We start from the raw sequence: 26,878 nt of genomic DNA on the forward strand, positions 1-26,878 counted from the left end.
TCCTCTTGAAAAACCAGAAGCTCTGACAGTACCAGAACAACATGGGGTCATACTTGGTGGTAGTTGTCCAGAGCTGAGTAGCCGCTGGCCCTTCAGGCTGGGCACACTCGCTCCACTGCCCCACAGCCCCTGTGGGTTGTCTGGTGCATGACATCGACCCCTTTATTTTAGCTCCTTGGCCCTTTGTGCATTTGAGTTTGTGGCCTCATCTTTAAACATGATCTAACAGTGCTTCTCAAAGTCTAGCATCAGAATCACCTGGAGGGCTTGTTAAACATGGATTGCTGGGCCCCATGCCCACAACTTCTGAGTCACCAGGTTGGAGTGAGGCCTGAGAAATCTGCATTTCTTACGAGTTCCCAGGCGCTGCTGATGCTGCTGATCTGGGGATCACACATGGGGAATGACTCACCTAGTCCAACCTCCTGGTTTTCCAGGTGAGGAAATGCAGGCGCACCTCTGGTAAGCACAGAATCCGGCCCCAGATGCAGGTTCTCTACTCCAGGTCCAGTCCTGAATCCACTGCCCGCCGTGGTGCACCAACAGGGAGGGTCCCTGCTTGCTCTCTCTTCCCACCCCAACCATTTCTGAGCTGGGCATTGCAGCCCATTTCGTTTCCAGCCTCAGCTTCCTTAACAATAGCCATCCATTATTCTCTGCTCTGATGCCTGCAGAATTTAATTACTTGCCCCAGCCGTGGAGTGAGTTTGATTGTTGGAAGCTGCGGTGTTCTGAAGGAAGCGCTAATGAGGAAAGACTCTTAGCAGAGAAGAGAGGGCATTCGGGGGGCTTGTGTTTGAAAGCAGCCATTCACTGTGTGGCAATAAGGCCTTGGTCTTCAGTGAGCTTTTTCGTTCCTGCCTTGAAGATGTCCGTCACATTTCATAAATAAATCAGGGCTTTTGTATCCAATAATTGCCTTGCTTTGTGACCAAGATCAAAAGCACCAATGGCCTTGGATTCAAAGCCAAGTTTATTTTTTATTTTTGGATTGCAGGAGAGAGTGAGGGTTTGCATGCTGGAGGGTCCAGCTCTGACGCCTGCACAGAGAGAGAGAGTGAAGTGGGCAGAATGCCAAGGACGAGGAGCCTTCAGCCGTTTCCACTGTCTGCCAGGGAGACAAGTTGTGAACGCTTGCTCTGCTGAGGCTGCTGAGCTGGTCGCCATGTTCCCAACTCACTCTGCAAACATGTATTAGTGCTTTCGTGACAATAGATAAGCAGTAATCATAGATAAAAAACAATTAGTGAGTGCTTACTGTATGCCGGGCTCTGGGCTAAGCGTTCACTTCTTAAAGCCTTAGAGGAAGATGCTGTCATCACCCCCATTTTACAGATGAGGAAACTGATGCCTATAAAGGTGAAGCTGGGGTTTGAATCCAGATTTGTCTGACCCCAGAGCCCATGCTTAGTGGTAAAGGCAGGTGCTAAAGAAGATGGAGAGATGAATCAGACACAGTGCCTTCCCTCAAGGAGCTGGCAATGAACAATGGAAGTGAAGACAGATGTGCATCAGTGATGCAAATACAGCAGAAAGGGAAGTTGGTTCAGAGGGAGGAGGACTTCTAATCTGGGCTGGGGGGCACTTGGGAGAAGGTTTTATGTTGAGGATGCAGCATTTGAAGTGAATCTTGAAGTGAGGATTAGGATCTATGCCAGCTTGGGTTCCCAGGAAGCTGACTCTCAGACAGTGATTATGGTGCAGGGGTGTATTATCAAATGTTCTTGGGGTCCCCACTGCAGAAGGAAGGGAGGCAGGCAGGATTCAGGGAATTTGCAAGGAAGGCCTCAAATGACTCCTTGGGGAGCTCTGAGGCTGGCGTGGCCCTTCCGAGTTGTCCTGGGTTGTGGCGAGGAAGCTAGGCCTTTATACCCTCCTGTTGCTCCTGGGAGGGCATGTGGCCTTGGGTAGGTGCCTCTTCGGTGAGGCAGTTCCAAACAGGGCTGATAGCTGGGGGTGCCTGCCAGGAGCACTGCCCATAGCTGGGGGAATAAGTCCTCCAGTCCTGAAGGGGATCTGAGTGGTGCATTGCTGTGTGCCCAGTGGATATGCAGAGATCTGGGAAAAGTGAGAGACAGGATTCTAGACCAAAGGAAAGGCACATTGGCAGAAAAGTCTGGGTCCCAGATCATGAGCATGTTGGCCAGCGTTTCAGTCTACTGCAGTGGTTAGGGGTTTGGACAGACTGCATAATCCCTGTTCTGCCACTTTCCAGATATGTGAGCTCAACCTAATCCCTAAACCTCTGACTTCCGACATTTTCAAGCGGAAGCTAATAAAAAACCTCTTTCTTAGGGTTGTTGTAAGGATTAAAAAATGATGATATAAAATGCCTACCTGGTACACAGTAAGCAATCATTAAATATTAGCTATTATTAAGATGATTATTGGGACTTCGAGAAAGAACATAGTGAGAATTAAGTTTAGAGATGGGATCAAGGAACATTCAGGCACACAGGTTAAATAAAGGGTCAGAAATAAGAAAATATGCTCAGGAAACCACTCACTGATTAGTTCTAACTGATGGTGGTCTTTCTTTTTCTTTTTTTTATAACCTCATTTCTTTTTCTTGCCTTATTATATTGGTTTGGACCTCAATTGGTATAGTGTAGAGGGAAATGGGAGAGAAATGGCATTCTTGATGTTTTTTTAAATTTATTTTTTATCGAAGTATAGTTGATTTACAATGTTGTGTTAATTACTGCTGTACAGCAAAGTGACTCAGTTATACATATATACATTCTTTTTCATGTTCTTTTCCATTATGGTTTATCACAGGATATTGAATACTTTCTTGACTTTTAAAAAGCATGCTTCTATCTTTTCACCATTTAACTCTTAGCAAATTAGGAATCAACAGAAACCTCCTTAGTCTAATAAAGGGTGTTAACCGAAAACCACCAGTAAATCTCATACTTCCTGCTGAAGCGTTCAGCAAAATGGCTGATTACAAGATCAATATATAAAAATTAATAACATTCCTGTGTGCCTGCCACATCCAATTAGAAAATGTAATTTAAAAATGCATACATTAGGGCTTCCCTGGTGGTACAATGGTTAAGAATCCGCCTGGCAATGCAGGAGACATGGGTTTGAGCCCTGGTCCGGGAAGATCCCACATGCCACGGAGCAACTAAGGCCGTGTGCGACAACTACTGAGCCCATGGGCTGCAACTACTGAAGCCTGTACGCCTAGAGCCCATACTGCGCAACAAGAGAAGCCACTGCAATGAGAAGCCCGCGCACCGCAACGAAGAATAGCCCCCGCTCGCAGCAACTAGAGAAAGCCTGCACACAACAGCGAAGACCCACTGCAGCCAAAAATAAATAAATAAATAAATAAATTTAAAAAGAATCTAACAGAGCAGAAACCAAAGTTTAGAAAAAATGCATACATTAGAAAACAAGAATGATGGAACTTTGCCCCATAAATTTTTCAGAATTATGCATATTTTAGTTCCAAAGATTTTCTTTAAAGCTTTCTACTTGCTTTTAATTTTTAACTTGATTGCCCCATAAAAAGAAAATAAGGCCTGTAGGCTCTATTTTTTTGGTATTTGTTAGAGCATTTGCCTTATCAGATATCAAGACTTCCTCTTAAGTGATAGACAGTAAAACAGGTAGTATTAGACCAGTGCTAGGAAAACTAACCGATGGGCCAGATCAGAGCTCAGAAACAAAGCCCCCCACAAATGGGAACACAGTATATGGCAGTGGTGCATTACAGATTAGGGGAAAGGATAGCCTGTTTAGTAAATGGATCTGATTCCACTGGTTGCTTGTCCATTTCTTATTATTTTTTAGGAACTGGTTTAAACACATGCACGCACGCACACACACACACTTTTTCTTCCATGTGGAATAAAATTAGACCTCCACCTTAGTTCCCAAAAATATATTCTGGATGGATTAAAGTGCTAAAGGTAAAAAACAAAACTTTAAAAAATTTTGGAAGAAAATGTAGAAGATTCTATTTAAAACCTTGGCGGGTAGGAAAAGGTTGCTTAAACATAAAACATAAAACAAAAAAGCACACACCATAAAGGAAAATATTGATAAATTCCATTATATAAAAATTTTTAAAATCTTCTATACAACAACAACTGCAACAAATAAATAAGGGGAAAAGACAGACCAGGCAGGAAAAGATATTTGGCATGCATAGAATTAATAAAAGGTTAATAACCTTGGGCTTCCCTGGTGGCGCAGTGGTTGAGAGTCCGCCTGCCGATGCGGGGGACACGGGTTCATGCCCCGGTCCGGGAAAATCCCACATGCCGCGGAGCAGCTGGGCCCGTGAGCCGTGGCCGCTGAGCCTGCGCGTCCGGAGCCTGTGCTCCACAACGGGAGAGGCCACAACAGTGAGAAGCCCGCGTACCGCGAAAAAAGAAAAAAAAGATATAAATAAGTCACAGAAAATGAAATTTAAATGGTTAAAAATATAAGAAAAGATGCTTATACTTACAGGTAATCAGGAGGTAAAATAAAAGAAAATGAGACGCAGTTTGACTCCCATTAGATTGGTCAAATAATCCCAAGTGCTGGCAAGACTGTGGAGCAGCAGGGCCACTTGTGTCCTCCTAATAAACATGTAAATTGGTTGAGCCCCTTCGGAGAACACTGGGAGTGTCTTGTGACAGAGAAGGAAGAGGTACATACCCTGTATCCCAGCAGTTTCACTTCTAAGTACAACCTAAGATATTCTAGCATATCTGCACACACACAAAACCTTGTGCAAGGAGGTTTTTTGCAATAGTGTTTGTAGTAAAGAAACAAAGAGAAATCACCTCAATGGCCATCATGGAGGGACTGGTTAAATAAGCTATGGATAGTCACATGATGGACTATTATACAATCATTTAGATGGAGAACTAGATCTACATAAAGCAATTGTGTATAGAAGTTGAAAACACAATGTTGGGTGAAGAAAGCAAGGTACACTATACTATTTTTATAAATTTAAAACACAAACAGTTCATATTGTTTGTATTCTTAGATACCTGTCTGAAACAGAGCTATACAAAGGTGGACTGGGTAAGAATACACACCAGCTTCACAAGAGTTATTGAAGGATGAGGGAAGAAGGAAGGAGACCATGCTTCAGTGCTCTCTGTAACATTTTGCTTCCTAAGAGTGATTTTGAAGCAAAAATGGCAAAATCTTAATGGTTATCTAATTTGGATGGCATATTCATGGGTGTTTGTTATTGTTCTCTCTACTCTTCTGTGTGTTTTAAATATTGGAGTGCTGGAATTAAGTGGTGGGGTGGGGAAGGTAGGTTGGAGACAGATCAAGGAGGCCTTGGGTGTCAGAGTGAGAAGCTGGGCTTTATTTTTTAGACAAAGAAGAACCACTGAAGGTTCTTGAGTAGGGGGTGTTGTGGCCAGAGCCAAATTTAAGGATGACTGATTTCGTGCATTTGATGGCTTTGAAAAGAGAGTTGCTGGACTCCGTTGTTATACATATTCACTAATATACAAGTTAGTGGTGGAAGGTGACGGGGCCTGGATCAGGGAGGTTGATATGGAAATAGAAAGGAATGAGTGGATAGGTGGATGGGTAGGTTCATGGGTAGATGGGTGGATGAGTGGATGGGTGGATGGGTGAATGGGTGGGAAGGTGGTGGATAGGTGGGTGGATACATAGGTACAGACATTTTTGAAAGGCCAATGCAATCCTCTATTACATCCTATTCACAAACAATGCAAATAAAGTAGAAGATCAGATCATAAAATGACAAGGAGGTTAGAGAGATATCTCAGGTCAGTTATTCAACAGGAATAAGTGATCAAAAATGTTTTGAATCCCACAGATAAGCCTGACAACATCCATATTCACCTTGAAGAGAATGTAGAGGGGGAGAAAACAGCTCAAAACTGAGGGGCTTCTGGTTTTTGTAGCTATTGGTTTTTCAGGAAGATGGATTTGTCACGCTCCTTAGGATACAGAGACTCTCACTGTCCCCTGAGCCTATTGATTCTTATCTGTGAGAGATTCGTGTCCCCCAACTCTTGCCAAAAAAAAGAAAAAATCAGGGACATAGGAAAGATTATTCCTGAGTATGTTCTGCTTTCATGGAGACTCAGCCCAGCAGTCCACACTGTGTCCTTCTGCCTTGGCCTGGAAACCAGGGGGTGGGGTCAGGACCTGGTCACAGAAAACAGGAGATTCTACAAAACGGCACTGGGTACTGTCTGTTGTCTGATGTTGACAGTGACCTAAAGGAGAGCCTTTTAAATATCAGCATGCTTCTTAGGGTAAGGCAGAGGAATATCCGTTTTATAACTATTTTGGAATGTTTGGGGAAAAAAATTCTAAAGGCACAGAGAGTCATAGCTCTCCCAGCAACAGGGTGGAAGCAACAGAGTGGAATCGTTGAGAGAATCACATTTACTAGCTCTGTGATCTTGAGCAAATTACTCACCCTCCCTGAGCCTCTGTGTCCTAATCTTTAAAGTGGGGTTACAGTGGGGTTATATCCCATAAAGGGCTGATATTAGGCTTACGTGAGGTATTGTCAGTAAAGCAGTTATCACTGGGCCTGGTACATGCTAAGAGATCAAAGAAACGATAGCTATTATTGTCGTTACTTTCTTTAATGATAAGTATTATTGGTAGTAATATCAATAGTACTAAGCATTACTATTAACGATAAGTATTATATGAATAATAATATTCAGTATTATTAGAAGAGATCCAGAAACTCCTAGCCTGACCGTGTCAGGTCACTTGGTCATGCCATTCTAAGGTATCCTCAGACCTGTTATTTTAAGCATTTCTGAAAATGAAGGCTTTCAGCACAAACAGGATCCCAGAGAGATGCTGGGAGGAATTAAGGGGGGAAGACGGTGACAGACACGACATTAGGCTTTTTGCCTTAGCCTGCTGCTGGCCTCCTGGGAGGCACTAGTGGGGCCCACTTCTGCCGAGGACGTTTGATGAATGGTCGCAGGGCCTCCCGTTTCCTTGCTGCCCGATATCCCAGCGCCGGTGTTCCAGCTCCTTGCGAAAACAAGTAGAGGACAACATTTGGAGTTTCAGCCACAGGAGACAGAAATTCGTTTGGGAAGGGGAGGAAAGAAGGGAGGTGTCCAGGAGCAGGGAAAGGAAGAAGGTGGGGGGAGGGGAAAGAGTAACAAGTGTCTCGGTGGAAGGTGGGCGGAGTGTAGGCTGAGGATGATGTCAGGAGGCAAGGGGTAGGGACGTGCCAGAGCGCTGGCAGCCCAGAGTTACTGGCAAGCTAGGACAGGGCCTGGAGAATGTCAGCCAGTTAGCTGTCCAAGTGGCTGTGTTCAGGGATAAACTGACCTTCCAGGACAGAGTTGGAGAAGCCCCATCCCTCCAAGACACACCCCTCAAGCCTTTGCTTTGGAAACAAAAACGCAATCTCTTTGGGAGATGGCCAGTGCTTATACATATCATTTATTTAAATGGGGAACATCTGTGGGTCTCCAGTTTTGTCATTTGATGAGAAAATAAGCTGAAGCAGTGGATTAGCACTAAAAGAGACAGAGTTTTTGTTTTTACTTTGTTTGTATATTTGTTTCCCATTATTTCCTTGGAACCTCAGAACTAGGAAAACCATGGAATGTTCCCAAAGGGGGAAAACTGGACATGAGAACATCAAGCAAAGAGAAAAGGGAGACAGGTGTTGCTGACTCAGCGCCTGATGAGATGAAAGGGGATGGTTGGAGTTGAGGAAGGTTCCACCTTACTCTCTCCCTTAAAGTTTTCTAAGGGTTGTTTCGAATGGTCTCCTCTGGAGAAGTGAGAGGGAGTCTTGTCATTGAAACCCAGAATTTTAATGTTTTCTAGATGTGCAGAATGACCAGCTCCACATTTGAGTTAGCTTGAGGGAGACAGAAACATACCCTTTGCAAAGAGAACTTTTCAAATACAGCTCATGAAGTCCTAGGATTTGTAGTAACAGTTCTGAGGGTTTCCCCTTAATGGCGAGATTAGCCCTGCATTGAAAACCAAATTCAGCCATCCACAGCAGGACTTTTGGTGAAGACATTGATTTCACTCAGGAATATTGTGTCAAAAAATTTTTGTCATCTGGTGCCATCTTGACATGAATGTACAGGATTTGGTTTTGTCTTGTGTTTTGCGGAAAAGCGAGAGTCAAAGGTGGCCCCCTCTTACCCTCTCCGTCTGCTGCCTCTGCGTATTGGTTAGCTCACGCACAGGCAGTATGGAGTTCCTTTTGTGAGCAAGTCTTTGTGAACAGCACTCTGCGAAGCCAGAGTCCCAGCCTTTAAGGGGCTTATGCTCTCTCTAGTTGGTTGAAAATTAGTCCCTTTGCAGAAACTGTTTGAAAGCTGGTGCTTGGTAGAGGGTTTTCAGAAGGCTGTCTCACCCTGTGGTTATTTTGGTGTCTTCATGCTAAAATAAGCAGAGTGCATCCGTATTGTTTCACATGAGCAAAGGTGGAAATTCACGGGATTCTGTAAGCTGGAAAAGTCCAGAGGTAAGTCTTAGCATCACTAGATCAGGACAGAAATGCTGTTGTCGAGGCCCTGACTCTCCTTGTGGTGGGTAGCTCGAGACCCCTGATGTCCTTGCTTGGTGACCCCAGAGGAGAGATAATCTGAGAGTATGGTCCTTAGAAAGCTGCAGGGAAAATTCTTGTTGGCTCAGCCTGGAATACATTTCCAGCTCTGACCCGGTCACTAGACACAAGGCGCCAGAGCGCTCTGGTCAGCCTGGGTCCCGTGCTGGATGGACCATCTGGTGTGATCAGACAAGCAGGGGTGAGTGCCACCTGTGTCTCATCTTTTGTTATCAGAACAAGGAAGAAGGGAGAAACCAGAGATGGCCATCATGGCCAATTTAGTCCTAGCAGGGCAGGTGGGCCAAGAAGGACCAGGCCAAGGAGAACTCGACCTGCCTGCAAGTGAGGGTAAGGCCCGAGGATGCAGATTTTTGCACAAGTGGTGAGAAAGCACATCGGATGGGCTGGCGGCGTCCAGAGGGTACGCCCTCCTTTGCAGCCTGGACTTGTGGCCTGGACTCATCTCTGTGACAGCGTTGCAGTGGCTTGTCTTCACCTGTGTGCCCGCGTCTCGTCTTGGCCCTGGGGAAACAGGCTACAGAAGGTCCTTATGCGTGCCAGCTTTGGGGTCGGAGCAACCAAAAGCTGAATCCTGGCTCTGCCACTTCCTAGCTGTACAGCCTGGGGCAAGTTGCTTAACCCTTATGAGCCATCAGCCCTCATCTGCCGGGCGGCCATAATAATAGTACCTGCCTTAAAGGTTTCCATTAGATAATGTAGGGAGGTGACTTTGGACAGTGTTTACCTATGGAATGTGCTCCAGAAATGCTGGCTGCAGCTGATGGAGCAGGGGCCAGGTCTCACTCAGCTTTGTGTCATTAGTGCCTCGTGGAGGCTCGTATCTAGTAGGCCATTCAATAAATGCTGGTGTAAATCAAATCAAAGCCAGGTGAGGAACTGGCCACAGAGCTACAGGAAGAGGTGGTGCAGACAGGAGGCTGGGTTCAGGGGTGTGGGGTCCTACGCAGACAGTGGGGTCTGGGTCCACGGGGGAGTCAGGAGGTTCAGCCTCAGGAACCAGACTCTTCGGTGGCTCTCACAGGTTGGCGTGTGAGAAGGGCTCTTGTAGAGAGATCCTGTCACATGTTTGGATTTGGCAGGTCCGGGATGGCTGCCTTGATGAGCAGCAGGGGATACAGACGGCTGCCCAACTGAGACCCCACTGGTTTCTGGGTCATAAACTCAAAGGGATGGGTGAAAGGAGATCTGTGGCCAACTGGAGAGCACAACCCCATCCGAGGGGTCGCTGTGCTCCAAGTCGGGGCTCAGCCTCACTGGATCTTCTAGTTTTTCAAGAGAAGCTGAAAATCTGGACTTGTAAGGGCAATTTCCTGGTTTTTAAATGTTGGAAAGAGTCAGATTTTCTGAAAACACTGTATGGCCAAATAAAACTCATCTGTAGCCCAGAGAAGCTGCCACTTGGAGCCCTAAGTCTAGGGCGATTTTGTCCCCTAGGGAATATTTGGCAATATTTGGAGATCATTTTTGTTGTTACAGCTTGCGGTGGGGTAGGGGATGCTCCTGGCATCTAGAGGTGATAGGCCAGGAATGCTGCTAAGCGTCTTGTAATGCCCAGGACCGCCCCCACCCCCATCTGAGTGATCTGGTCCTCAGGGGAGTTTAACTGTCCTTAACCATGGACAAAAAAAGAAGCAGGGCCGGGGCCACCTGCCACCCAATTTTACAGATTTTTGGGTTAGAGAGACAGGGCTTTGTCCTTCCAACCCCGAGAAACCAGGGCTGAACCCTCCTTGGCCCAGTGTAATCATATTCTACAGTCTGCACACTTTCTGTCCTTGAAGGAAGCAACCCACCACCCCAACCTCTGCAGGCATGAAAGCCATGCTAGAAATGCAGACAGAGTGCAAATACACTGCCGCTGGGGTCCCCAAGGGCTGGGTGTGGTGTCTGCTGGGGATGATCAGGGTTTTAGCCTCCCCTTCGTGATGGAATGTTTGGTTTGGGTTCAGTAGTTTCTGGAACTGTAGTGAGACTCTTTCCCTTCCCAACAAAACCCAACCATAAAAAATAAATGCCTTTAGTCCTTTGCAGTTCTATTGGCTAAGCACTCACTGTGGCCAGCCCTGCCCGGGCTTGGTGCTGAGGGGGAGAGAGCAGAGACTCAGGCAGGTTCCCTCTGGTGACTTACAGCGCCTCCATCCAATCCGCCCTCGCGTACCCGCAGCTTTATCTTCCTGAGGAAGCACAGTCTGCCATCAGACTCTGCTGCTCAAGAACCTTCAGAGGCTCCCAGGTGCACTCTGACTGAAGCCTGCACTCCGCTAGCCTCCGTGATCTGGCCCAACCTGCCTTCCAAGCGTATCTTCTGCTCTTCTGTTGCTGTGCTTCTCTCTTAGCAAACCACATTTTTCCCTATTCCCGGCCTCCGTGCCTTTGCTCAGGCTGTGCCTCCTGTCTAGAATGCTGTCTCTGGCCATCCGTGCAAAGTCAGGTGGCTCCGGTGGTGGTCCCTCCAGCCTCTTCATCCCTGCTTCCCACATCGCCTCCCCTTTCACTCTTTTGCAGCCTTTTCTGCCTCATGCCTTAGAATTATTTGGTTCTTGACCCTTGATCCCGCCAAACTGGGAAGAGTTAATAAAAAATTTAACTTTGAATTCCCTTTTCTGGGCAAGTTCCTAGCCTTGCCCCTGGCATCCAGTGGGTATTGATTCAGCCTGTACCACTGCTTCCCAAGCTCTTTGCCGGTGCCTGGTATGATACCAGTGCTGTCATGTGCGTCATCTTTTTTCATCCTTATAGGGACTTCATGACACTTGTGATATCGTCCCACTTTTACAGATAAGGAAACTAAGTCTTAAAGGAACTGTCACTTGATTCATTCATAGGTTCACTCAACAAACATACTTAATGAACACCCACTATGCGACAGGCTCTATGGCTTGCTGGGAAGAGTGGGGAAGTGAGACATTGCAGATTGGGTACCCTGGGAAGCTGACTCTGAGGCCTGAATTTAACATCTTAGCAGAATGATTAGGGAGTGTACTTGGGATCCGCCCCCTAGGGAGGGCGGGGGAGGAAGCAGAGTGAAGCCAAGCTATAGTGCAGGCAGGCTTACTTAAGGTCTTAGCCAGCCCTAGGGGAGTTCTCAAGAGAGCACAGCCCTTTAGAGCTGTCCAGGTTGAGACAGGAGAGACCGGCCTCTATGCCCCACATAGATCCATCTTTGGATGAGGTGTCGGTCTTTGGAGGGCTTGTCATCTGATGCCTCTGATGCCACCCCTGAAGCTTTCTCTTAGCTGGGGGCTGTCTGCTGCCAACCATCCCAGCAGCTGGGGGATATGAGCATCTACCACCAGAAAGAAAGTCTCTTTGCCCTCATGGGGTTTACCTTCAAGTGGGGGAAACAAATGACAAATGAATAAACAAGTAAACAAGCAAGATCACTGCACTTTCCTTTATAAATGCAAAGAAGAACAGTAACGGGCACTCATTTTCCAGGCAAGGAAGCGAAGATGCTGAGAGGTAAAATGGTTTAAAGTCCCGTCTCCAATCCTGGTCTCTGTGGCTCTGAAATTCAGCCCTCTCCACCCCATAACCAGGCCTCTGCCAGTTGTATGGAGCCTTGAAAGTCAAGCTAAAGAGCTGGGTCTTGGTCCCATAGGCACTGAGGCAGCCTTAGAGGGACACAGTAAAATGCATTTCTAGGAAATGACATTGGGATGGGCATGCAGAATCGGGGACCAGAGTCAGGACTTTGTTGAGGGGCAGCTTCACGAATCTGGGTCCTGCAATGATGACATTGCTTGCTCTGGGACTGGTGATGGGAAATGCATCCATTAGGTTGCTTTGGGCTGCCAATGGCCGAAAACCCAGCTTTAAGTAGCTTAACTAGTAAATCCACAGAAGTAGAAGTTCACCAGGAGGCAGGCTGTGGGTTCAGTTCAACCAGTTTCAGCTAGGTTTCTTGTTCTGCCACCCAAGGCAGCTTCCTCTCCTGGTCCTAAGAGGCCTGCTGGTAGCCACTGGGGCTCCATGCTTTTTTGCTAGCACTCAGTAGGAAAGCTGAAATTCCCCTCAACCTTCTAAGTCCTCTTCCATGCAGTTGTCATATACTCACCCCCAGACTAACAACACATACAGAATCTACCATCTTGAGTCGGGATGGGGGTCAGCGATGTCCTGGAATGAATTTGGCTGGAGGGATGAAGGCAGGGCCAAATTCACCGCTCTGTTAGGAAGCAGGAAGGGCAAGAATGGATAGTGGGGAGGGAACAGGTATTGCCTGCTGCAGAAAACAAAGGACTGGGCGGTTCGAAGGCAGGATGCAGTGACAGGTTGGATTGAGGATGAGGGATTTTTAAAAAAGTGTCAAAAATAGCTCCAAATTTCCAGTTGCCATATCTGGGAAGATATTATCCTGTTGACTGAACTTGAGGAGATGGAGGAAAAGTCACAACTTTGTTTTGGATAATTTGAATTTGATATGATGAGGCGCCATCCAAACTGTACTGTTTTGCAACAGCTGAAGATATGGGTCTTTGAGGTCATGCAGGACGGAGCCCAGGAAGGGGCTGTGGAGATGATGACATGGCTGCCGGTCACCGAGAAGTGGGAGCTGAAGTCAGCAGTGCGTGGGGAGCCGGCTGGGGCTGAGCTGAGAAGGCCGGACTCTTCCGAGCAGAGCTGCTTCTAGAAATTTATCTGACAGGGGTCCCTGCCCATGTGCATGGTGACAGAGTACAGTGATGTTCACTGCCTCATTGTCTGGAATATTAAGAGACTGGAGACAACCTGCTAGTTAATTAGTTATGATGCATCTGGTGTATGGAACCCCAAGCAGCTATTAGAAAAAGAGAATGCAAGAGCTACATGTCCTGTCAAGGAACAATCTCTCAGTTATATTGTTAGGTGGAAAAAAAGCAAGAAACAAAGGCTTGTATAGAATACTTTCATTTGTGTTAAAAAAAAAAAAAAACACTATCCAACTGTATGCGTGTATATTCATCGACTGTTTCTGGAAGGTATCAGAAGAAACTTAATAGCACTTGCCTCCGGGTGGGGTTCTGGGAGCCTAGGACACTTACTTTTCACTTTTTACTTTGCTGACTGTTAGAGTTCTTTTAACCATGTGCATTTATTACCTATCAAAAAAGTTGGATCATAAAAACAAATACGTGAGAAACTGAATCTTGGGTGTCAGAGATGTTGGCCAGACAGAGGACCAAGAGGAGGCCATTGGAGGGTGTCAGAGAGTCGGAGGCAAATGTCAGGGGGAGGGGCCACAGGTGAGACTGAGGTACCAGCTGAGACTCAGGGAGAATGGAAGGAGACGGGGACAGCTCCTTGGGCTCATCTAGCACCTCTGTAGATGCCCGGGATGCAACCGAAGATTCTCCCGGAGCTCTGCACATGAAGTTCTGCCGAGACTCTACTGTGCTTTTGGATTGGGTTTCCTTGCTTTAGTCACCAGGGCTGGAGGGAGGTCTAAACAGATCTCTGGAATTGCCCTGGAGTTCTTGCTATCTCTTAGGAGATCTAAGAGGTCTCCTGTAGGGTCTGCCTTCACACGGGTGATTCTTGGCCATCCAGGGCCAGAAGCTGAGAGGAAGGCAGTAGGCCAGGTGAAGAGCCTGGGAAGGCATCATGTCTGGTACTGAGCCTTCCTCAGCGACCTCAGAGTCTGGGGGCTCTGACCTGTGAAGGAGCCAGAGGAAGCCCAGTCAGCCACTGGCCATGCTTGAGGCTGAGGGAGCTGAGAGAGAGGACAGAAAGACTCAGCTGTCAGGGGCCAAGGGCAGGGCTCCCGTTGTCAATACAGAAGTTTCGTATGATGGCCTGGGCAAACAGGGAGAGCATTTCCCCTCCCCCCAGATAAGAATAATAGCACAGTCATCCCTCAATATGGGGGGGATTGGCTCCAGGACCCGCCCCCCACCCCTGGTACCAAAATCCAACGATGCTCAAGTCCCTTGTATAAAATGGCATAGTATTTGCATATAATTATGCACATTCTCCCATATACTTTAAATCATCTCTAGACTACTTATAATACCTAATACAGTGTAAATACTATGTTAATAGTTACAAATACAATGTAAATGCTATATGTAAATGGTTGGCAGTAGAGTACAAGACAAATTCAAGTTTTGCTTTTTGGAACTCTCTGGAATTTTTTTCAAATATTTTCTATCTGCAGTTTGTTGAATCCTTGGATGCAGAACACATGGATATGGAGGGATGACTGTAATAATAATAATAATATGCAAAATAACAGAATCCTGGAATCTTCAGGCTGGAGGGAACCTGGAGATAATTTGTCCATTGTTTTCTGACTCATGTCCCTCAATATACTAAATATGTATGTCACTTGATGGTTTGGATTGAGGTCAGCTAAACTTGCACCCTACAGCCCCAAGTCCATGCATGTGAGGGCATGAAAGCCTCTGAAAACTTGTGCAGTAAGAAAACCCACCTCATTTTGTTCAAGGAGCTTTTTAAAGTTTTTTATTTTATATATGTGATAACTTAGGTTCCAAGGCCATGTGACTAGTCGGCAGTGCAGCCAGGCAAGAGCGCAGACCCCCTGCCTCAAGCACCAGTGGGCTGTCTGTTTACCTGAGCTGCTCACTGAATTGAGAGGCTAGATCATTATTTCTCATACTGGGTTCTTTGGAACCCCAGTCTCATGAGATGTTAGTGAGTATTGAGCTAGGGACACACACTCTAGTCACATCAGCTGAAGACACCCAGAATTACAGAAAGCTGAACAGGTTGATTGGCTGTGGGGCTTCTCTGAATCTTTAATATGGTGTCTCTGTGAAGCATCAAGGTAGGGAGGGGATGTGTAGGGTTCCCCAACTTATATGGCCCAGGAATTCCTGTTGTAAGGAGCCACCCTCTGTGGATTTGTTCTGTGGGTGTGAGTTGAGGTATTCAGGTCTGGGTCAGTGAAGTTTATGTCGTTTTCTGTACCCCTTTCCACCCCACCGCAAGCATCGCTGCCCTTTCTGTGTTGAAGAGGAAATCGGTCAGTGCAGCCAGCTCCCTTCTGCCCTTCTGACACTTGTTCTTCCGTATTCCAGAGCAAGGAGATCGGCCTGCAGATGCACGAGGAGCTCCTGAAGGTCACCAATGAGCTCTACACGGTGAGTCTCACTCAGGCTCCGCCGCTGTTTGGGATTGGGCCCCCTTTCTTCTCCGCCCAGCACAGGGGGGTGGCTGACCAGAGATCTGGGGTGACCCTGGGCCTTTTTGCTGTGTCTTTTGCCTGAGTGACAGTGAGTCATCACGATGGGATGTAACGACTCACAGCCCCAGCTTCTGATTCAGTACATTTGGGGAGGAGCCCCGGGCATGTTTAATTTGTAAAAGTTCACAGAGATCCAGATTACGTGCCAGCTGTGGGAATGTATAACCTCCCAAACCTGAAGACACAAAGCTGGAGTGGAGAGAGCGTGGGTCAGGTAGGACAGGCTAAAGCTGAGGCCCGCTCCTTACTGACTGTGGGACCTGAGGTGGGCATGTAGCTCATCTGGGTCTCAGTATTCTCATCTGCAAAATGGAGCACTCTTCTGAGGGTCACGTGAGGGGCGGAGGGTAGGGGTTGTGGGGTGGATGAGCATGCCTCACCATCTCAGGGGAATAGTTTCAGAACATCACAATTTGGCCCAGAACTGACCTTGTTCTCTGCTTGGAGGCAAGATCTAACTGGGTTTGGGATGGGTGTTAGAATCTAAGAAGGTGAGTGGATGGGGAACACAAGCACACTGGTTATAGTGAGGGAAGTTACAGCCTGTGCTTTGAGGAGCCATGGGCTTCCATGGGGAGGAGTGAGGAGAGGCCCAGTGACAGCCTGGGGGAGCAGGGTCGGGGGGCCCAGCAGACAGAACTACAGGCCCACCACCCCTAAGGCAATCAGGCTAAAGAACAACTGTTATGTTTTAAGTATGTGGAGATTCCTTATAAAGCTTCTCATTAAAAGGGGAGGATTCTGCTGCTAAAATTATATTTGAAAAGCTCTGGTATGAGGGGAAGAAGAACAGGTTGTGAGAGGCCCCTCCCTTTGATATTGTTATCTTTCTAAGTCCATGTTCTGTGCAACCAGCAGGTAGTAGACCTCTCAGGGGCCAAGAGCCTTTGCCCAAGAGCCTGTACTTCAGGTTGGAAGTCCTGCCTCAGACTCCAACCTGCTATGGACTTTGGGCCAGGCATTCGATCTTCTGGGCCTCAGTCTCCAAATCAGTAAAATGGGGTGAGAGTTCCTAGAGATTAATCTATAAAAGTTGAAATGCACATTTCTGTGATTCCAAGTTAAGGAGAAAAACTCGCACCCTGACAGTTTTTTTAATGGATCATTGCTTGGGGTAAAGGAAGCACTGCTGCTGGAGAAAACATATGACTTTGAGTCAGATTGGACTGTGGGGAAATCACCTTGTGGTTTACAGCACAGACTCTGGAGCTGGAGACCTGGATTCAAATACAGTTGATAAATAGAAATAATAATACCTGCTTTTTACACCCCCTTGTGAGAATTAAAGGGGATCAGATATGTAAGCATGCCCAGGACAAAGAGAACCAAGAGGCGTGTATCAGAGGTTCCCATGGTCCCATCACCACTGCTGTCTCCACCTCCCTGGAGAGTGTGAAGTGGACTGTGTGTTCCCACTTTAGCACCCGGTGGAGAAGCCGGGTGGTAAAGGGACAAGGCCGGGAACCAGATAAGATGTTTCTCCTCAGGATTCTGCAGAGGGTTTGTTCCCCCGTTGAGGACCTTTTCATGTTTCTCAGGCACTTCACCTCCACAGTGTTCCAGCAACTGGGTCCACATCCAGGACCCCAGCTACTCCCACCCAGATCTCTAAGCTTTCCTCTGGGCTCCAGCTGGGCTCCCCTCCTGTGTGCTCTCTGTTCACCCCAAATTTCTCCCCCATTGGCTCCTTTACCCCTGTAGATCCCCCGGACTACAGCCGCCCTCTTTCCTCCTCTGCTTGTCTGAGTCATACTCAGTTTTCAAACCCAGACCAAACTCCACTCACTACCTTAAGCAAGCCGTCACCTCTGGGCCTCAAATTCTTTTGGCAGTTTTTAAAAAACCCCTTATGTTATCTTGAATGTCTCCACCCTATCTCTTCCGTTGGCATGTACACTCCCTGGAGTCGGATCTTGGTGAGAAGCACTGCGCTTAGGGCCCAAGGACTCAGTTTGAACCCAGCTGTTCTGTCTTGGGCAAGTCACTTCAGCTCTCAGTGAAATGTGGGCTGGCAATAGAAGCTTTCTCCAGTTTGTAGGCTGGATAGGGCAGGCGGGTCAGGGACCAGGAAGATGATGCTGGTGCCCACACACGGGTGTCCCTGCTGGCCGTGGGGCAGGGTGGCTGGACAGAAGTGACACTGGCCTTAGACGTGCAGGCCAGGCAGGCAGGCTGGTCCCTGCTTGCCATCTCCCAGCATCCTGGCAATGGCCTTGGAGCTAGTGGGGAAGGAAGGGCCAGCCCCTCCCCACTCTCTCCTTTTGCTGTGTGCTGCAGAAAAGTGAGAACACGGTGGTGCCAACAGCACCCCCTGCCCCCCACCAGTTCATTCACTGCCTGCGCTGAGTTCTCAGTAGTTGCCCAGAAATTCATTTAAATTCAGATATTTGGGGCTGCCTTCTGTGGACTTAGCACCACAGGAGACATAGCAGCCGGCCGTGAACATTTCAAGAGTTGGTCTTTGAAGTGTCTTGTACATCCTTGGTGTTCCCAGGGTACTTGTTGAAGGAGGGAGGAAAAGATCTATGAATAAGTGAAAGAAACTGGTTTTGCCTGCAAGGAGTTTAGAATCTGCACAGGGAAATGAGAGTAAACTTGTGAACTGGTGATATCACCGCCTAAGACAGAGCCTAGTGTGTGCTGGATACCTGGACTCGGAGGGAGGGCACCTAGACTGTGAACCTGGGGGAGCTGAGCCAGGTTCTCTACAGCTGTCCCTGTAGGACAGTGCTGGCACACAGTAGGCAATCAATACATATTCACTGAGTGAAGAAATGAGGGGTGGAGTTTGTGCATGTGTGAGATTGACTGAGGGTTCAGAAAAGGGCTGGCCCCAGGTGGGCTACTGTGATCAAAGGTGAGTTCTGGGCCTGGTGCCTTTGGATGGGTAGGAATTAACAAAGCAGAGGGGGACAGAGGAAGAGAAAGGGAATTCTGAGCAGGAGTGACAACACAGGATCATGGCAGAGCAAACCGATTACAGAGGGAGGTGGGTTTGAATTCCTGCTGCACCACCTCCCAGCTTGGCCAAGTCAAATATCGTCTTTGGACCTCAAAACAAGTATAATAATAACAACCATGGCCAGAATGTATCTCACACTGTATTAGATACTTTATATACATTATTTAATTGACACACATTTTAAAGATAAAGAAACTGAGGCACAAAGAAGTAAAGCCTGGCTTAAGGCCTTTGTATCAGTTATCAACTGCTGCATAACAAGTTCTGTCAAAACTCAGTGGCTAAAAACGACAACCATTTTATTCGCTCGAGATTCTGTGGGTTGGTGATTTGGGCTGGGTTCAACTGGGGCCGCTGATGTGGCCACAGTTTCCTGGCCATTCAAAAAAAGAGCCCCAAATGGGAAAACCCCAGTGGGGTTTCAAGCCTTTGTTTATGTCACATTTGCTAATATCTCATTCCCCAAATCAAGTCACACAGCCAAGCCCAGAGTTGTGGGATGGAGAAGTAGACTGCTTGCGAAGTGATGATGCAAAGGGGCATCCCTGAGGCCATCGGGCAACTACTGTGGCCGTCTTTGCAAACAGTCCACCACAGCACCCATTACTAGAGATTTGCCTTGAGCACTTTCTGGTTACCATGCCTCATTATGCAAGCCTTTAGATGCTCCCTCCTCCCCCAGCCCCGGAGTCATGACCACAGGGACTAAAGAGGAAATGATGTAGAGAAAGGACTGTCCGGTAAGCCCCACGTTTTTTCTTTCAATATTTTATAGAGGAGGTGGTACTGGGCATACTGATGATGGAGATGAATGCTTACGGCCACCCGTCTGCTACTTTAGGGAAGAGGCTTGTCTCCACCTGGGACCAGGAAGGACCCAGAGAAGACGGCAGGGCTGGGCATTTTGTAGGTTCATTTGTTCGTTGGTTCATTCATTCATTCACTCAACAAGGCTTCCCTCTGCCCAGTCCTCATCACCTTGAGGTGCCTTCCTTCCTAAAACATGCCAGTGCTTACACACACACACACACACCACACACGTCACACCTCACGTATTTTCCCCTAGACTCCCATCAGCCTGGCACAATATATAGCTCTTGGTCATCATGTATTGGCCTGAGAGGAAAGAAGGGCAGAGGGTGAGAACGTGGGCCTGTGGCCAGTCTTTGCTCCAGGAGAAGCAAAACCGAAACAAAACAATAACGAAGCACTCTGTCTTCATGGTTCAGCTAAAAATACGTTCAGAGTTTCAGTGGAGTTCTAGATCATGAAATGAACCTGTTGTGCTTGGTGCTGCCAAACATTGTAGCATCTGCCGCCTGGCCCCTCCTGCTGGGCTCAGTAGCCCTGCTCCAGGCTCTCCCAGGCAGGGCTGCTGGGCCTGTCTTCCAAGCCCAGCACTGCTAGTGGGACCCCTGAGACTTGGCTCAGGGTGACGTGGAGGGGGCCTGAGGAGCACCCACACCAACTGCTGCTGGTGCCAGGTAGGCACCAATTGGAGTAATGAATGGGCTCTACCTTTTACTTACTCCAGCTTTGACTTGATTGTGCACTGGGCTCAGGGGTATGAAATCAACTCTGGGCCCCCAGGCAAATGACCACTCTCAGGGATGCAGTGGTGGAGAGAGCCTGAGATGGGACCCAGCAACATGGGTTCTGGCCCCAGCTCCATCCCAGGCTCACTGTGTGTCTTCCTGGACTGACATCTGTCATCACTGAGGTATAAACACTGGGGTTTCATCATGTCACTGGGCCCTGTGCCATTTACTTAATAATTTTCTTTAAATGGACTCCTTTGTAATAAAAAACCTCTCCCCGTCATAATTAATTCATGGGTAAGCAGCCTCGTATACTGGAAATAGCACAGGTTTCAGAGCCAGATGGACCTGGGTTCAAGGCCCTGTCACTTGTTAAGCCCTCTGAGCCTCAGCTCCCTAGAATATGGGAGTGTCACCACCTCATCTCTCTGGATTCTAAGAGCGAGTAGCATAGAGTATGGCACAGCGCCTGGTGAACGCCAGTGTGAAATCGTTGTGTGTTCTATGAAAGGGTGAAACATAAATAGTTTTCATTTATACTTCTAAATCTTCCCTCTCTCCTGTACCCTACAATGCCACTAGGCCAGCCCGAGCTCTGAGAATATTTTGCCTAAAAAAGTTCAGCCACCTCCTGATCGCTCTCCTATCCTCCAGGCTTGCCGTCTATTACACATGTTACATACTCAAGCCAGAGAGACTTTCCTTTTTAAAAAATTGTTGAATATTTAAAGTTAGAAATAGATAATGCACGCATTTTGTAAAAAACCCGATAGTTAAACAGTACAAAAAGATACACAGTGAGAAGTATGTCTCCTGCTGCCCACCTCTCCCTCTCCTCCCATACAAGCCCGGTTACTAGTTTCTAGTTCAGCTGGAGGCTCCTTGCAGAGACATTTAATTAATCACTAAGCATACATGGACACACATATCCCGCACAAGTGGCAACAACTGGGCCTACTGTTCTGCATCTTGCTTTTGTGGTTATGTTTTGGAGATTGTTTCATATCACTAATAATTAGAGCCTCCACTTTTATATGGTGCTTATCACGTGCTGGGCACTGGTCTAAATGCCCAGTGTCTTAATTCATTTCATCCTCGGTTCACTTTTGAGGTGGGTGGTAATATTAGCACCCCATTTTAGAGATGAGGGGTGCGAGGCACAGAGAGACTGGGTAGCCAGCCCAGGGTCACCCAGCGGGGGAGTGGCAGAGCCTGCTCCAAGTCTACTCCCAAAAGCTACTTACGTAAATACATTCAACTATTTATATAAACACACACATATACATTACTTATATATATTTATTTTGGAAGGAAATGATACTTCACATTAGCAAATGAAAAACAACTTGGTATAAATAGAAAGGTTCCTTAAGCTAAATGAAGAAAAAACAGAGTTAATTCTTGCCAGTGCCTTCAGAGCAGGCATTAGACAGGAGAGCACCAAACTGAGTTTTTCCTCCCGATATACTCAGAAGGATTCCAAGAGAACTGAAAAGGTGTAACACCTGAAATCACCTCACTAACACAAGCGGTTCCCGTCGCACACTTTGGGAAACACTGACGCAGTGCCAGTTAGCTGGGCTCTGGTCCTCGATTTCCCCATCTGCGGGATGAAGGCACGAATCTAGAGGAACTCTGAGGCTCCTCTCAGGCTTGTATCTTCCTGCCACGCTGCCCAGGGAGGGAGACTAGGGTGCGTCTCTGACACGGGGCAAGTCAGGCCCTGCTGGACTGTCACAGCTACTGGCCAGGGCATATGCCCAGTGTCATCTAGAGATGGCGGTGGTCCTAAGAAGAATGGGGGGAACAAGCTTTCCTTCTAGACAACCTCCTTCCCCTCCTCAGCTCTCCTGCGTGGACATTCCTTCACTCACTCAGCAGATGTTTACTGATCATCAGTGTGTCGAGAGGATGGGATGTGGCTACGCCATGTGACAAGTGTCAGTGGGGATATGGACACGGTGTGAACGGAGAAGAGATGGCATTGGATTTGGAGCTGAATGACAGTGGAGTTTCCCGGGTGGAGAGCAAGGCAGAGAAGCAGGAAGCTGGGGTACGGGGAGCAGCCCCTGTTCAGCCGGTCAGTGTTTGTGAGGCAGGCACTAAGTGTGGCCAGTCGAGACCAGGATTGATCCTGGGTGGTGGGGAGGCTAGCGGGGAAGGAAGTCTGCCTTTTGGGACTCATTCAGTAGCAAGAGACGGAAAGCCAGGAAAACCTGACATATGTAAAAATGGCAATTTATTGAGTCTCGGAGGCTGACACACTTGTTTCATTGTCTGTCTCCCCAGTAGAGTGAGTGATCTGAGGGCAGAGGCCCTATCTGCCTTCCACGCAGTACTGTTGGCAGCACCTGGTATATCATACCTGCGTGTAATAAGCTGTTCAATAAATATTTAATGATTGAAGGTGTCGCCGCTCCCCCCACCAATACACTCTCCAGATCAGAGGCAGCAGAACTGCGTCTCCTCCATTTTATCCTATCCCCTCCCTCCCTCCCTTTTCCTTCTTCCTTCTGTCTTCCTTTCCCCCTCCTTTCCTTTCCCTCCCTCCCTCCCCTCCCTTATTTGGTGTTGTTTTCCTCTGCAGGAGGCTTCTCCCCTGTGGTGACAAAGTTGGCCCAAGTCCATCCCTCTTCCCCACCCTCCCAAGCTCACTTCCTATCAGCTCAGCGCCCCCTAGTGGAAAGTGAACACTCCCTTCCTGGTGTTTCCAGCAGAAGCCCAGGGCTGTCTCTAATTGGCCTGGCTGGGGTCCCATCACTGTGGCCAGATTAACATCATGAATACTGATAGGTCAGGCCTGGGTCTGCTGCCCTGCACCCAGGGATTGGAGGGTAGTGTCAGTTTCCCATGAACCACATGGAATGAGAATGGTGGAGCGGAATTTGGGGGATTTCCTCAAAGAAAATCAGGAAGATGTTCCAGAAGGAGGGGGACTGGATGATCCTAGGCAGAGAGAAACAACAGATGTCTGCTGAGGGGGAGGAGCTCAGGAAGGAGAAGAAAGTGGCTCCATTGGCTGGTCTGCAAACAAACACCTGATGTTCTTCTACCTGTAAGCTGTTCCTCAAACCTGTTTGGCTCCTGCTTCTACTGGGCTTAATGCTGACACTGCTTCCTTTGTCTGGAATAATCCATCCCCACCCCAGTCCCTATTCACCTAGCTAATAGCTACTCTTCCTTCAAGGTTCAGTTTAGATATCGCTTCTTCAGGAAGCCTTCCTTTAGCACCCTGTACCCCCCTCATCATCGCACTTATCACACCCTGTGATAATCACTTGTATAACTGTCTGTATCCCTACTAAGGTGTGTATTCTGTGAGGGCAGAGACCACATCTGTCTTCTACATTGTAGTGTTTCCTACTATAGCACCGAGTGCAGTAACTAGCACATAACGAACTGCTCAATAAATATTAAATGATTGAAGGTGTAGTTGTTGCCCTACCCCCAAATATATTCACCAGAGCAAAGGCAATAGAATCTACCTCCCCTGTCGTATCCTCCCTCCATCCCATCCATCCACCCACCCACCCACCCACTTATCTCTCCATCCATCCACCCACCCACCTATCCACCTGTCCACCCACCCATTTATCCAGCCAGCCAGCTGTCGTTCACTCATTCATGCAAATATATATTGCCACTTGCTGGGTGCCAGTCTCTGCTCTAATACAGGGCTTATGATCATGGACAAGGTCCTGGCCCTCATGGACTTTGCACTCTAGTTGGGTGAAACAGTTTATAAACGTGCACAAGGAATAAGACAGTGATGATAAGTTCTACGGAGAACGTAGGCCACACAGAGTGTGGGCGGTCAGACTGAAGTTTGGGTGCTTCTCTTTTCCTTCAAGGGTGTCTTTGTCATGTCCTGGCCCAGGGTCTCACCTCATACACAACTGTTGTGTGGCCTAGGGAAGGCCCTTACTGTGGGGTGGAGGAAGCGTACATGGACTGCATTGTTGAGAACCTATTTTCTAAAAACTGATCCTTTTCCTGCCCCAGCATGTCCCTGTATTAATGCTGTTAACTTCCAGATTGCCTTTGCCTTCTTTTGCATTTAAATGCAGATCTGAAGAGCTGTACAGATAGTACTCTCCTGTTTTCATGATCTGAGGGTTTGGGAAGATGCAAAAGGCAAAGTGTCCACAGCAAAGGCAGCATGATCACCAGAAAAGGCAATGTCCACAGCTTGGAAGGCCTGGCCATCTGGCTTGCTGTGTGACTTAGGCCACATGCTTGCTATTTCTGGGCCTTAGTTTCTTTCAATGACAGGTTAATACACCAAAGTTTCCGGAGGGCCTCTGAGAACCTATGAAACTGATTTGGGGCCAAGAATAGTGGTCTCACTTAGGTGTTCCTACGTAGTGCTTCTTAAAGGCCTGTGCTGGACTTCTTCTGAAAGGCTCTCCCTGATAGGGTCTTGAGGGCTGGAAAGAGAACGCCCATCTGGCAGTAAGCTGGGTGGGTGCCTCTGAGGGCCCCTCGGAGATCCCGGGTTGAAGACCAGGTCCCAGTGACTTGGCCTCAGCTGAGCTCCTGTATCCACTTCTGCTCCCTTCCCCACCCCAGCAATGCTGGCAGCCCGTCACGCTATAGTCACAGCTTACTGAGTTCTTTCCCAGCCCCCCCTCTCTGGCCTTTGCCAGGCAGCACAGAGAGGTCAAGCGTCTGCCACAGTCCTCCAGCAAGTGGTGGGAAGGTCAGGTTTCAAAACCGGGTCTCCTGAGCCCCTGTGGGGCAGAGGATCCTTTCATCCCTATCTCGTGGTTTCCTCTTTGGTAAAGCAGGCGTGATATAGTCCACGTCACAGGGTTTTTGTGAGAAATAAGTGAGTCAATGTATGTGAAGTGCTTAGACCTAGGCCTGGCGCGTAGTAAGTGGTCAGTAAGTGTTAGCTGCTATTGTTATTATGGTTATCATGCTGCCTCCCAGGATTGGGGTAAAGATTAACTGAAATGCGCCTTGGTGATAATGAAAAGAGAGGTTTGCAAACTCTGAAGTAATAGATAATTTTAAAATATTATTCAGCATCTCCTGGACTGGCAATGCTGAGCAGGCTGTTCTAGACTATTGAGCTAAGGGCCTTTCATCCTGAAGCCCATGTTTCAGGTAATTAAATAAAGGAAACATCTAGAGGATTCTGGGCATAAATAGTTAGACTCACTTCAGAGAGGTCCCTAGGTAAGCTCTTTTGTGGCAGCTGCCTGACGTAAGTGACACCGGGTGATGAAGTTCACCATTATTCTTGGGATCAGGAATTACCAACTGGATCACACAGAGGGGGAGGAGCAAAGAAAGCAGTGGTGCCTGTGAGTGTGGAGGTGTAGAGGGAAGGTTCAAGACTGGGAGAGAGGCCCGGAGACAGCCTTCAGCCGGCTTCCCGACTCTGAGCTGCGTTATGTTCCAGGAGCCATGGCTTAAAAAGATGGTTTGAAAGTAGGCAACTGCTTTGGTTATCTGTAAACCTGCAGTCATCTCCTTTGGCCACTAGATGTCGAGAACACATTGATCCAACACACTTTCTGGCCCACTGAGTGGTTTAGAAAGAAACTTAGAGGTATTGGCGTAAGGCGTGGATGAAATCAGCAAGAAGGGCATCTCTGGAGGCTTTGGGGCAACTGCAGATGAGCAGAGATGGGTGGGATGCAGAGAAGAAGTCTTTCCACCAAGACCCAAGAAGAAAAGTTGATTGCAGTTTTTCATTTATTGTTTTGAAGTGTGGGGAGGTTTTCAGGATGAAAGGAGGGAGAAACATGGTGTAGAATAATTTTTTTTCACATTAGCTAATGTTTTTTAGAGTTTGTGAGCATTTTCCTGAAGTCAAGTGAGTAAGTTCAAGATTTTCAAACCCTCAGCCCAAATCAGGGATGTCAGTGGTGGTGGTGATGGTAGCAGCTAATGCTTACATGGCTTTTACTGTGTGGTTGGTATTGCTTTTAGCACCTTATAAAAAATTAACTTGTTTAGTCCTCACGACAAACCTATGAGGTAGGTGCCATTATCATCCCCATTTTATACATGAGGGAGCAGATGTCAGAGAGGTTGTGTGACTTGCCCAGCGTCACACAGCTGGTAAGTGGCAGCAGCAGGATTCAGCCCAGACATTTGGGCCAGAGGCCATATGCTTTTTTTTTTTTTTTTTTTTTGCGGTACACGGGCCTCTCACTGCTGTGGCCCCTCCCGTTGCGGAGCACAGGCTCCGGACGCGCAGGCTCAGTGGCCATGGCTCACGGGCCCAGCCGCTCTGTGGCATGTGGGGCACAAACCCGTGTCCCCTGCATCGGCAGGCGGACTCTCAACCACTGTGCCACCAGGGAAGCCCCCCCAGAGGCCATATTCTTACCTGACATGCTCTGCAATAGATGTTGTCCCCACTGACTCCTGACATATGACAAAGGGGACTTTCTTAACAACAGATCAATGCTGTGATTTCACAGTAAGAATCACAGAGGAAGTCCTCGTTTAAAAGTCTCACTTCACAGGACTTTAAATGACAGTGAATAAGGTTATAACATTGGCCAGTAATTCATTCTGAGTTCCTTGACTTAAAGGGCCTGGCTAGTCAGAAGCACATCCCATCCCGAGGCGGACGCTTCTGCTCCATTAGCTGCTGT

General features: G+C 47.8%; 1 protein-coding gene across 4 annotated transcripts in view; it reads left to right on the forward strand.

The window, feature by feature from the left end:
- SRGAP3 (SLIT-ROBO Rho GTPase activating protein 3) overlaps positions 1–26,878 on the forward strand; it is a 280,149-nt gene that overhangs the window by 172,737 nt on the left and 80,534 nt on the right. For 3 of the 4 annotated variants that reach the window (XM_082639785.1, XM_082639787.1, XM_082639788.1), the window contains exon 4: positions 15,598–15,660. In XM_082639785.1, coding sequence (XP_082495911.1) covers positions 15,598–15,660 — 63 coding nt within the window. Of the gene's footprint in view, positions 1–15,597; positions 15,661–23,145; positions 23,320–26,878 lie in introns of those variants that run through there. The other variant, XM_082639786.1, reaches the window with a different exon arrangement.

Source organism: Mesoplodon mirus (genome assembly GCF_964341445.2).
Source record: "Mesoplodon mirus genome assembly, chromosome: 12".
Taxonomy (NCBI): Eukaryota; Metazoa; Chordata; class Mammalia; order Artiodactyla; family Ziphiidae; genus Mesoplodon; species Mesoplodon mirus.